Consider the following 13065-nt stretch of genomic DNA (forward strand, 5'->3'; position numbering starts at 1 on the left):
TGTATTGGCTTCTTTGTGTTCTAGAGCTTTCAATTGTGCTGTTAATTTTCTAGTGTGATTATTCTCCTGTTTCTTCATGTGGGCACTTAGAGCTATGAACTTTTCCCTTAGCACTGCATTCAAAGTGTCCCATAAGTTTGGGTATGTTATGTCCACATTCTCATTGAATTCTAGGAAATCTTTAATTTCTTTTTTATTTCTTCCTCGACCAGGAATTGTGCAATTGGGGGTTACTTAATTTCCATGAGTTTGTAGGTTTTCTGTAATTTGTGTTGTTGTCGAATTCCAACTTTAAAGCATGGTGGTCTGATAACAAATAGGGGGTTATTTTTGTTTTTTTTGTACCTGTTGAGGTTTGCTATGTTGCCAAGTATGTGGTCAATTTTAGAGAAGGTTCCATGTGTCTCTGAGAAGAAGGTATATTGTTTTGTGTTTGGATGGAATGTTCTATAGATGTCTGTTAAGCACAATTGGGCCATAACTTCTATTATTTCCTTTGATTCTTTGTTAAATTTCTGTGTGGTGTTCCTGTTCTGTGGTGAGAGTGGGTTGTTGAAGTATCCCACTATAAGTGTGTGTGGTTTTATGTGTGCTTTGAGTTTTAGTAATGTTTCTTTTACGAAGGTGGATGCCTTTGTATATGGGCATAAATGTTCAGAATTGAGACTTCATCCTGATAGATTTCTCCTGTGATGAGTAGGAAGTGACCTCCTTCATCTCTTTTGATTGAATTTAGTTTAATGTTCAATTTGTTGGATAATAGGATTGCTACCCCTGCATGTTTCTTGGGTCCATTTGATTGGAAAATCTTTTCCCAACCTTTAATTCTTAGGTACCATCTGTCTTTGAATTTGAAGTGTGTTTCTTGTATGCAGCAGAAGGATGGATTCTGTCTTTTTATCCATTCTGCTAACCTGTGTCTTTTTATGTGCTGTGATAAGACCATTAGTATGGAGGAATATTAATGACCATTGATTATTCATTCTTGTTTGTTTTGCATTTGGTGGTGGTAGTGAAATAATGTGTGGGTTTCCATCCCCTTTTCCTTTTGGCTTTTGTTAAAGTGGTATCATCTATTGTCTATATTTTTTCTGGTTGTAGTTAACTTCCTTGGGTTGCAGTTTTCCTTCCAGAACTTTTTGTAGGTCTGGATTGGTGGATATGTATTGTTTGAATCTGGTTTTGTCATGGAATATCTTGTTTTCTCCATCTATATTTATTGAAAACTTTGCTGGATATAGTAGTCTTGGCTGGTGTCCTTGGTCTCATTGTGTAGGAAAAATATCTATCCAGGACCTTCTGGCTTTCAGAGTTTCCATGGAAAGGACAGGTGTAATTCTGATAGGTTTGCCTTTATATGTTACTTGGCCATTTTCCTTTGCTGCTCTTAGTCTTTTCTCTTTATAATGTATGTTTGGGCTTTTGATTATTATGTAGTGAGGAGACCCTTTTTTTTTGTTTTTTTTTTTTTGTCTAGTCTATTTGGTATTCTGTAGGCTTCTTGTACTTTCATTGGCATGGCTTTCTTTAGGTTGGGAAAGTTTTCTTCTATGAATTTGTTGAATATGTTTTCTATGCCTTTGAGTTGGATTTCTTCACCTTCTTCTCTTATGATTACCGCGTGCGCACAGAGATGTACTATAGTCTGTGATGGTAAGATTTCTTATTCAAGAAAGCACCAGGGCAAAACGCAGGCCAGAGCGAGGTCACAGGAACCCAGCTCGCGTAGCCAGAGAGAAGGGGCTAGGGTCTCCACATGCAGCCCTTAAGAAGCTTCCCTTACATCACCCTGGCTTTCCTTCACTACGCCCTTATGGGCGATTCCCGGGTCCACCTGGCACCTGTCCCTGGACTATTGGGCAGGGCTACAATTCCCCTTTTAGTCTAAAAGAGGATTAAAACTTAATAGTGTAAAATGTCTAAAATTAGCAATCATAAAGGTGAAATATAAGAAGATACAATAATCTGCTATTGCACATCTTATGTCTATTCCAGCTAAGTCTTAAAGTCATGTGGAAAGGGTGTCTAACTTGAACACCTCCTTCCAATCCCAACTCTAAACAATAAGAAGGTCATTCTCAACTAGGCTTACACTACCCTAATAAACAATAATGGGGAACTGGGGCGTAGCATCTTCTAGGTTACTTCCTGCTGAAATGGGACGATGGTAGTCATGTGGGGTCCTGTGGGGGAAAAATGCTAGTACAAGGAAATTCTCTAATGAGTTATGTCTAGTCCATGTTAGATGAGATTTGCTTGATTGAAGATCTACATTGAAATCCTCAACTTGATTGAAGTCATCACTCGCAGTTCTGGTTGGAGTGTCAGTCGAAACCGGTGAGTTGAATCCAGTGCAGTCGGGGAGGTGTAGTCCAATTCTTTTTCCAGAGCATGCAGGGATTGTTGTCAGGCTGGTTCTCATTGGCTGTATGGAACTCAAACATAAGTGTCATCAGAGAAATGTTCGCTTGTTCATGTATGTGTACTGGGAAAGGCAATCCTCGAAGAACAACAATTATGAGAGGGTGTAGGCATTGAAAGAAAGAGCCAAGAAAAGACAAAGATAGTCCTCTTATTCTTCATTTATTCTGTATTACAGCAATTGGCTTTATGATATAACACAGAAACTTTAAAATGTTGTTAAATAACATGCTTGGATTTTAGAGTAGGAAAGCCAAATCCAACTCTAAATCCAGCATTGATTTAATTGAATAGGGGCTAGGAAATGAAGAGAAATAGAGTTATTTAAGAAACAGCTGTACATTTACCATATGGCACGTTCCTTTTGTTCGATGGTTATAGCTATGTTCTTTCCTTAAGTATCTACACATGTAGTGTCCTTTGACTTCCGGAGGTGGGTTCCTGTGAGGATGAAAACAAAGCACTTCCCATCCTTTGGGAGGCTTTTATTTAGTTCCTGAGATATACCTCAGTAAATACCTGTCAGTTATCCTTGTTGAGAGGGTTGTCTTCCTCAACTCGAATCTTGATCAATTTTGATGGTATCCAAAGATTTTCTTCTCCTATGGAGACAAATGCAAAACCCCTACCCCAATGTAACACATGTCCAGGTTTCCATACCGAGGTCAGCACATCTTTGAAATACACTGGTTGGTTCAGTTCAGTAGTTTTTTCTGTAGTCCAGTGTCTTTCCGCAGCTGTTTGTCCACTGTCATTGGCATTAAGAAAGTTTAGCGTTAATAAAGCATTATGCAATCTATGTTTGGGGGAGTTTCCACTTACCAGCTTGCCTATGGAGCATCTCCTTAAGTGTCCTGTTAGACCTTTCAACGACTGCTTGTTCTGTAGGGTTGTGTGGTATACCTGTGTCATGCTTAATGTTATAATATTTGAAGAACTGTTCCATTTTTGTGGAGACATGCTGGAGCATTGTCAGTTTTTATCTGCATCGGTATACCCATAACTGCCATCACCTCCAGTAGGTATGTAACAACGGAATCAGCTTTTTCAGAGTTGAGAGCAGTAGCCCATTGGAAACCTGAGATTGTGTCAATGGTATGATGCACATATTTCAAATTTCCAAATTCTGTAAAGTGAAAGACATCCATTCGCCAGATCTCATTCCTCTGAAGGCCTTTAGGATTACATCCTGCTGGCAACAGAGTTTGGTTATAAAAGGAACAAATAGGACAGTTTCCTCACTATCTCCTTGGTTTGTTGCCAAGTGATGGAGAAGTCCTTCTTTAAAACCTTGCTATTTACATGATGCTTTTTATGAAATTCTGAGGCTTCTAGCACAGTGCCAATCAATAAATGATTGATCTCGTCATTGCCTTGTGCCAGTGGGCCTGGCAGACCCGTATGGGATCTGATATGCGTAATGTACAGTGGGTTACTTCTGTTTCTGATTGTTTACCTGTAACTGCAAGAACAATGAGGTTAGTTCAGTATTATCAGGGACGAATTCTGCAGTCTCTATGTGCAAGATGACTCTCTCTGCATATTGGGAATCAGTAACAATATTAAGAGGTTCCGTAAAATCCATAAGAATCATGAGAATTGCATATAATTCTGCTTTCTGCACAGATATATATGGACTTTGAACTACTTTACTTACCTCACCTGCTTACCTTAACCAGCCTTACCTGTTTTGTTAGCATCAGTGTAGAAGGTAAGAACTCCAGAAATGGGAGTTTGTCTTACAATGCGTGGAAGAATCCAAACTGTCTTTTTTATGAATTTAATTCTGTCAGTTTTGGGATAGTTGTTACTAATTGTTCCCAAAAATCAGTAAGAGCAATCTGTCAATATTTATTATCCTTCCGTAAGGAGGAAATTTCATCATTAGTTAAAGGTACTATAATCTCCCCTGGATCTTCCCCAGTCAGCTGACGAATTCTTAATTTGCCCTTTAAAATCAAGTCATAATCTTTTCTATATACGTCTTTAACTTTTTGTTCTGCTTATGTGGCAGGAATATCCATTCCTATATGGTGTCTTCCCTCTGCATCAGAATCCCAGAAGGGTATTCTCTGGATGGCAAGATAATCAGAATGCAGTCTAGATCAAGGTTTATCCGATCTACATGCGCATCCAATATTCTGTTTTCTACCCATTGTAGCTCTCTTTCTGCCTCAGCAGATAATATTCGTGGACTGTTTAAGTCCTTATCACCTTTTAGTGCCATTTTTAAGTAGTTTCAGTCATGTCCTTCATTACCAATAATCGTTTGTAATTGAGAGATTTCTCCTAGTAGCTTCTGAAGACTGTTAAGAGTTTGATAAAGGTCCTTTCTAATTTGTACCTTTTGAGGTCTGATTCTTTGTAAGTCTATCTTATATCCTAAATAGTGAATAGAATCTCCTCTTTGTATCTTTTCTGGGGCAATTTGTAAACCCCATCTAGGCAGAACCTCCTTCACCATTCCAAACATACTTTCCAAAGTTTCCTCATTAGAATCTGCTAAAAGAATATCATCCATATAATGATAAACAAGAGATTGTGGAAATTTTCTATGAATTATTTCCAAAGGTTGTTGTACAAATTGTTAACATAAGGTGGGTCTATTTAGCATCCCCTGAGGTAAAACCTTTCATTGGTATCTCCGAACTGGCTGTGAGTTATTAAGAGTTGGCACTGTAAATGCAAATTTCTCTCTATCGCTTTCTTGTAATGGTATAGTGAAAAAGTAGTCTTTCAGGTCAATTACTATGATCGGCCATCCTTTAGGTATTAAGGAAGGCAATGGCATTCCAGGCTGTAGAGCGCCTATAGGCTGAATTACCTTATTTATGGCTCTCAGGTCTGTCAGCATTCTCCAGTTACCTGACTTCTTCTTGATGACAAATAATAGGAGAATTCCAAGGGCTGATAGATTGCTCTATGTGACCAGCCTCTAGCTGTTCCTGTCCTAACTTTTCTAGAGCCTCAAGCTTTTAAGAGGTCAAAGGCCATTGCCCTATCCAGACAGGTTCATCTGTAAGCCATTTTAATGGCAGGGCCTTTGGTTCCTCTGAAGGCCTGTCATTTATATTTAGTGCCTTACCGCCTGGATAGTTGGTAACCACTTTCCATGGCATCTTACCCGATCCTTTCTGCTATCCAGCGATTTTCTAGAATTCGTATCTGACACTGGAGGGATGTTAATTTGAGTATTCCATTGCTGTAATAAATCACGACCCCATAAATTTATAGCAATATCTGCTACATAAGGTTGCAGTATTCCTTTTTGCCCTTCCGGTCCAATACAGACCACTGAGTTAACACTCCATCAAACTCTAGATAGAGTTCCAATTCCTAAAAGTTGTACATTTCCCTCTTTAAGTGGCCATTTACTAGGCCAACATTTCTGAATGATAATAATTACATCAGCTCCAGTGTCTGCAAGACCTTTAATATCTCTGCCATTAATTTTCACAAGTAACTGAGGCCTTTTATCATTAATAGAACCTTGCCAAAATATGCGTTTCTCGTTTTCATATGTGATTCTTCATCATTATTCAAACTACCTTCTAGAGCGGTATCATTTTCCACAATAGGCAAGGAACCATCTATTCGTCCTGCGAGAGATTGCCTTCCACTGTTACTGGGAATGATGGAACTCTTCTCGGGGCATGGGCCTGCTGGAGGCCCCCTTCCGAGTTTCCCGACGCCAATAAGTTCCCTTGCAAGTCCCTAGTCGATCTGCATTCCTTAGTCCAGTGTTTGCCCTTACCACATCTCCTACATAACCCAGAGGGCAATGACCTGTCACATCGGGAATTGTTAGAATTTCTCTGTCTACAATTTCTCCTTATATGTCCCATTTTACCACAGCTGAAACATCTATTCTCCTGACGCCTCCGTCAGGACTCCTGGTGCGTGCTCTTCCTATGTGAGACTCTGGGTCATGGTGGTAATGAGCACTGGCCTCTCAGTACCTGTGTGAGCCCCTGTAAGGTGCTCTTTCTTCCCAAGTCCTTCTTTTGCTATCTTTTTCTAATCTCCTGTTGTCTGTTGAAATCTCTTGGGACAGCTTCTTCTGCCCAGATTCCAGCATCTTGCATGTTACAGTCAACATGGGCAGTATGCAGAACCCATTTTTCTAGTGGAGCTGATGTGATTTTTAGAGGCAAAAGTATTCTTTTGCACATTGGATTTGCATTGTCATAAGCTAAGCTATACACAATTGGATGTGGTATCGTTGGATCTGCTACCTGTATGTCTACTGCTCTGGTCAATTGGTCTAAGAAGTCCTTAAATGGTTCTGTTTGTCCCTGTTCTATTTTTGCATAAGCTTCTAGTTGTTCTGATTCATGAACCTTGTCCCATGCATTTAGTGCTGCTGTCCTGCATAGGGACAGCATATGGTCCTCATATTCAGCCTGAATCTGTGGGTCAGCATAAATACCTTCTCCTAGGATTTTTTGAAGGGGTGCATCAACTCCGTCCCTGGTGGCTTGCCGTTCTAGGAGTCTGCCCTCTTCCCTAAATAACGCTCTCCATTCAATTTGGCAAGAATTCTCAAGGACAGCTGATGCCAGTCCTACCCAATCTGCGGGCATCACCCTGTTAAAGGTGGCCCATGAATGCAACAGCTGTTTTATATATGGGCTATGAAGACCATATGAGACAACCGATTCTTTAATATGCCTAAGATCCTTTAATTGGGTTGGTTGCCATGTACATGCTGTCTGCCCCTGGGAGTGTTTTTTAGATGGTTGCTTGTCCACCACCATGGTCAGGTAGACTAAAGGTGTGTGTGTAACTGCTTTAGGGTGATTGAAATACCTTCTCGAATTGGGCATCTCGGATCGGAGTGAGTGTTTGTCCTCTTGTCCAAAATGAAATGTCAGCCTGGTCAGGACTTCCTCATGAGAGGCTTTAATCTCATCCATCATGAAAGATTCAAGGCGTGATGCAGAATCCACGATTTGCTTCGACAATTCTCCTGTAAGATTTTCTAGACAGGTAATACGTTCAACCCTAGCTAGCATTTGGGTGGCCTGGAAATAGCCATCCAGAGATTGAAATTTAGAATCCAGGTTGTGATTCGCCTCGGTAATAGACTCAATAGACATTTCCAGTTTGGTAACCCTGGTCTGTAACTCCTCCTGGAAGCTTTGAAACTCTGTTCTAAGTTCATTATAGTCCCTCTCACATTTCCCAGCCATTGATTTAGTGGCATTATCTAATTGTTGAAGTCTATTCTGGGTATCTTGTACCTTAGTAACAAAGGAATAGGAGAGAGTGCCTAGCTGAGTTTCTAAGTGGCTGCATGCAGTCTGCAACGAATCACGGTCTGCTGCTTGCCTAGCCATTAAGGCACCATGGTCTGTAGCCTGTTTAGTTTGTAGCATTCCTAAATTAGATTTCAGTTCCTCATGGTCTGTAGCCTGTTTAGTTTGTAGCACCCCTAAATTAGATTTCAGTTCCTCATGGTCTGTAGTCTGTTTAGTTTGTAGCATCCCTAAACTAGATTTCAGTTCCTCATGGTCTGCAGTCTGTTTGATCTGTAAGGTCTGAATAGGTTCATGAACCTCATCACATTCCTTTGCCTGATCAGCCTGTAAAGACTCTAAGATGGAGCTTCTGTCTATATTTATGTTGTTATAAATGTGCTGCACTTCAGCTTGATTAGTAGACAGATGTGCCTGCATCGTATAGAACATTGAACAAAGCCTATCATCCAGTTTTTGTTCTAACAGCTCAAGAAGCAATGAATAGGTAAGTTTTGATTCATTTAGAACCAGTCTACATAAGGCTTGTATGTCCTGCAAGTGGGTGGAGAAATCAGATTTCCTTTTTTTCCTGAGGAACAACGACATGTGAATTAATACAGTCACAGCTAACAAGACATATAAGCCAATATTTTGCAAGTCAGCCTGTTCCTCCAGCACTGAATGCATATAGGCATAAGATATGTTATACATGTCTAAGTGCAAAGGAAATGCAGCCATTACTTATTGGCAATTCCATTTCTGGGTGCAGTAACCACGTCTGGCCAGCAGGTGGCATAGCCGCATCTATCTAGAATAGGATCAGACTCACAGAAAACTGATTTTTGCCACTAAGGAAATCTTTAGACCATACCTGGTAGGTATTTGCATCAGGCAGGTGGCTGTGCCCACAGCTAGAGTTGAAAGGCTTACCCTGCCAGGGTCTGGCCCAGCAGACGGCGGCTGCAGGTGTAGACAGGCAGGCGGGAACAGGGGAATGGTAGCAGCGTGAAGTGGTGGGATGCTTTCCCTGTGGATGAAAGCTGAAAACCCTCTGCTGTGGGCGCAGGCAGCTCAGGCATTCATGCCCTAAGCGCACACATAGCTAAAGTGAGTCCACGGGAGAGCTCTCCATGCTGCCGGAAAGCCAGGCGAGGCCAGGCCCAGGTCGTTGGCGGGTGGGTGGGCGGGTGGTGGGAATTCAAACCCACCACAGCAGCAGTAGCAGTAGAGGTGGCGGTGGCGGTGCACACAGTAAGCTTCAGCTGTGCCCGCCAAGCAATGAGCACTCTGCCTGGGAGTGCTGAAGGGGAAAGAGGCTGAGGGAGGCTGGGACAGTGGGAGGCAGGTTTCGGGTTGGAAGGACCAATACTGGCTGCCAAGGGGGCGGGGAGGGAGAAGCAGTATGGGTAACTCACAGTGGAGATGCTCCCTGCTGCTCCTGGGCTAGGCTGCCTTTCCTGGTTGTGGCGCCAACTCTAATGATTACCGTGTGTGCACAGAGATGAACTTTAGTCCTTGATGGTAAGATTTCTTTATTCAAGAAAGCACCAAGGCAAAATGCAGGCCAGACCAAGGTCACAGGAACCCAGCTAGCATGGCCAGAGAGAAGGGGCTAGGGTCTCCACGTGCAGCCCTTAAGAAGCTTCCTTTGGGTCACCCCAGCTTTTCTTCACCACGCCCTTACAGGCGAGTCCTGGGTCCACCTGTCACCTGTCCCGGGACTATTGGGCGAGGCTAGGGTGTCTCCCTAAATTCTTGTATACCTATTTTCTTAGGTTTGGTCTTTTCCCAGTATCCCATATTTCCTGGATAGTTTGTGTTAGGGATTTGTTGGGCTTAAGATTTTCTTTGGTTGATGAGCCCATTTCTCCTAGTGTATCTTCAACTCCTGAGATTCTATCTTCCATCTCTTGGATTCTGTTGGTTATGGTTGCATCTGTACTTCCTGATCATTTATCCAGCTTTTCTATTTCCAGCATTCCTTCAGTTTCTGCTTTCTTTATTGTCTGTATTTCAGTTTTTAGGTCTTGAACTGTTTCCTTTAGAGATTTTGTGGTATCTTGTATTTTTTGGTTTGTTTTTTCATTCATTTATTTAAGGGATTTTCTCATGTCCTCTTTGAGGGATACTATATCATTTTCATGAAGATGTTTTTAAAGTCATTCTCTTCTGCTTCCTCTGCATTGCCTTGTTCAGGTCTTGCTGGTGTATGGTCCCTAGTCTCTGGTGGTGTCATATTGGTTTTTCTGTTGTTGAATGTGCTTTTATATTGTCTTCTGCCCATCCTTTCTTTTGGTGGGTGTAGCAGGAGTCTCTTCCTCTCCTGGTGGTTATGGGACCAAGGTTCCCTTCTGGTAAATGAAAACAGTTCCAATACTCTGATGTCAGTTCTCTTATTGTGGATGGTTGTGGGACTGTTATCAGGGCCTTGGCAGTCTCTGGGTGTGCTGGAGCCTGTCAGCTGAGTTGCAATCTGGTGAGCAGACCTTTGGCATCAGGTGTCCCCGATTAGGGCCCAGCTATGCTCTTTCTCTTATATCTTTATTTCCTATTTAAGACTCTATGAACCAAGAACTATTCCTATTACATAGCTTCACTCAGTTTTAAAAGAATATACAATCTTATTACTTTGGGAAATGGAGTCAGGAGATTCAAAGGTCAACATCATCCTCAACTATATAGGGAATTGAAAATCCATCAGGAGCACAAGCTCCTGTCTTAAAGAAAAATAACTAGTTATAAGACACAATCGATAGATTAGGCTGTTTTTCCACAAAGATAGTTTTTCTATCTCACATGGTAAAAGTTTATTCCTAAAAGAGTATCCATGAAGAGATGAACTATTTAACCTTCATAAGTATGTGACAGTCTGCCCTCCCCTTCTCTTTCCTGTACACTGCTCTCAATTTGTGTTCATTTGGGAGTTAGATGAGGAGATTCATTATCTTCAGTCTGGAACTCTCATATTCTAACCTGTTGTCTGGCACCCTGCTACAAAGTTGTGGAAGTCTACACTAAATTTCTCCTTCCCACCCCTTATCTCTTCTCTCTTTTTTTTCTCTCTGAGTGTACACATGTGTGTACATGTTAGTGTGTATCCATCTCTGCACATGGATGTGAAGGCCAGAGATCTACTTCCAATTTCCTCTGTCAATTTCACTTTATTTTTTGAGACAGGTTCTTTTTCTGAATCTCAAGCTCCCAGATGGGACTACTCTTGCTGGCCACTGAGAACTAAGTTTCAGGGATCTGTTATATCTGCCTTCCAGGTCTAGTATTACAGAAGAGTGCTATGGTTACTTCCAACATGGATACCTGTGACTCTAGCAGAGATGTTCCTGACTCAGCCACGCCCCCACCTCCATCCCAACTACATTTTGTAGATTAAGATTCAATGCCTTAGTGAGATATTTAGAATTCATGCCTGTGTTTCATGTTTCCATAAGGGGTGAGTAAGAGTTTGTATTAAAGTCTATGATAATAAATATAGAGGGCAAACGCATGATTACCTACACAGGTTGTAGACAACTGATGATAGAAATCAACACCAGTACCTTAACTTAATCAATGGAACTGTTTCTTAGCTAAAATAACCCCAAAGAAAAATATAGGTATCCAAGAAAAGACATAATTTTGGGAGGAGTCTAAAATTTCCAAAAGAGGAAAAGCAAAGGCAATACTCTGAACATGGAATTTTACTCACAAACAAAAACAGATTAAAATGATAATAAAAATTAAGGTTTAAGTAAATTTTAAAAATTACTAACAAATATTATGATGGCATCTGCATAGAACCAAAGGATCTACTCATTGTAATGATTCATTGTCTCTACTTGTTACTTTTTAGCAATATGAAGACCTAAAGAAGAAAATAATACAAATTGATGAAGAATTAAGAAATAAGCAGGGAAAGTCGTGTGTCATAAGCTAAAGGCCTAAAGAGTTGTGCCATCCTGCCATTTGAAGCAGAGCTGAATATGGTATTGAATTGGGCTCAAGGGTGACTCTTGTTGAATATAGTGTGCAAAATATTCAGCACAATCTTTGAAATTATATTTATCTTATCTTATATTAAGTTTGTTCATCTAGGATTCCATTGACATCTTTACCACAGAGGAGATACCAACAGCGCTACTCAGAAAGAAGTACCTTTTTAAGATGATCTCAAGGATACACATGGACACTTATCACATTCTGAACCATTGGCACGAAACTAGGAACCAAGTTATGCAGGACTGTGATGGGTCAGAAATAGCCAGCCTCATTCCTTACAATGTAAAATTATCTATTATATCAAAAGTGTTCAACCTTTCTGCAATGGCATGATTTGTGGACACTGGTGATGGGTAACCCAATCAACACAATCTATTGTAAATCAAGACACCTGCATCGAAATCTAGAGTACCCATATATAATATCTACACAAAAATGGAAGAAAACATTAGCACAGCAAGAAGCTGAATCACAGGTCCATGGACCAAAGAAGGAAATGTTTCAGTTCATGTAGATTGACACTGTAATGGGACATTTCTAAGTTTTAACTGTTGACAGTGATTATGTACTAACATGATAAAATCAGCATAATGTAGAATACTAACGTTAAAGATGGACTTTAAATGATGGTGTGTAATCTCTTGGTATCAAAGCTTTCTTAATGATTCATCTGTAAACATTAACTTACACTGCTCTTTTACTATGATTAGCAGCTGTGTTTGAAATCCTGTTGATTTTTACCAAAGAAGAATAAAGATTATTTTCCTATATTTTTAACCAGCTCTTAGTACTAAGGAATATATCTAAAAAAATCACAACTGCCAGAAATGCAAAGTAAGTGGCTAACAGATTTTAAAGGGATTTAGAATTTTGGGGGGTATGGTTCAGTGAGTAAAATGTTTGCTGTGCAATCATGAGGATGTAAATTCAGATCTCATAACCTACAGAGCAAACCAGACATTGTGGTAGACAAATGTAAGTTGGGGCAAGGGTACACATGGTCACTGGGGTCTTCTAGTCAGTCAGCACAGTCGACAGATGGGCTCTGGGTTCACTGATAGACCTTGTTTAAAAAATATGGAAAGCAATTGATATCAGGGTCATCCTGTTTCATGGAAGTGGATAAGACCAGACAGGGTCTTACTCATTTTAAGCGAATTAAACCAGTCTCAGAAAAAAATATATGTGTGTTCTTTGATATATACCTTCTGACTGCCTGTAGATACATATGACAACAAACAAGATATGGCTATATGACACAGCACCATGGATAATGACTATCTGTAATCAATGAAAATTGTGAAAACCACTTGTTACCAACACAAACATTTTTAAAATAAGTATTCTGACAACTCCATGTAAATAACTTTGACAGTTCAGATAAGTCAGGTATTTTCTCAAAGAAAGCAAA

The 13065-nt window shown here is 40.4% G+C and overlaps 1 protein-coding gene across 1 annotated transcript in view; it reads left to right on the forward strand.

The window, feature by feature from the left end:
• The window catches only part of LOC100750355 (guanylate-binding protein 1-like), a 30010-nt gene extending 17230 nt beyond the window's left edge, over positions 1-12780 (forward strand). Inside the window, exon 11 of the mRNA XM_027395872.2 lies at positions 11509-12780. Coding sequence (XP_027251673.1) covers positions 11509-11592 — 84 coding nt within the window. The 3' untranslated portion in view covers positions 11593-12780. The remainder of the gene's footprint in view (positions 1-11508) is intronic.
• The last annotated feature ends 285 nt before the right edge of the window (positions 12781-13065 follow it).

The sequence above is a fragment of the Cricetulus griseus genome, assembly GCF_003668045.3.
Source record: "Cricetulus griseus strain 17A/GY chromosome 1 unlocalized genomic scaffold, alternate assembly CriGri-PICRH-1.0 chr1_0, whole genome shotgun sequence".
Lineage (NCBI taxonomy): Eukaryota > Metazoa > Chordata > Mammalia > Rodentia > Cricetidae > Cricetulus > Cricetulus griseus.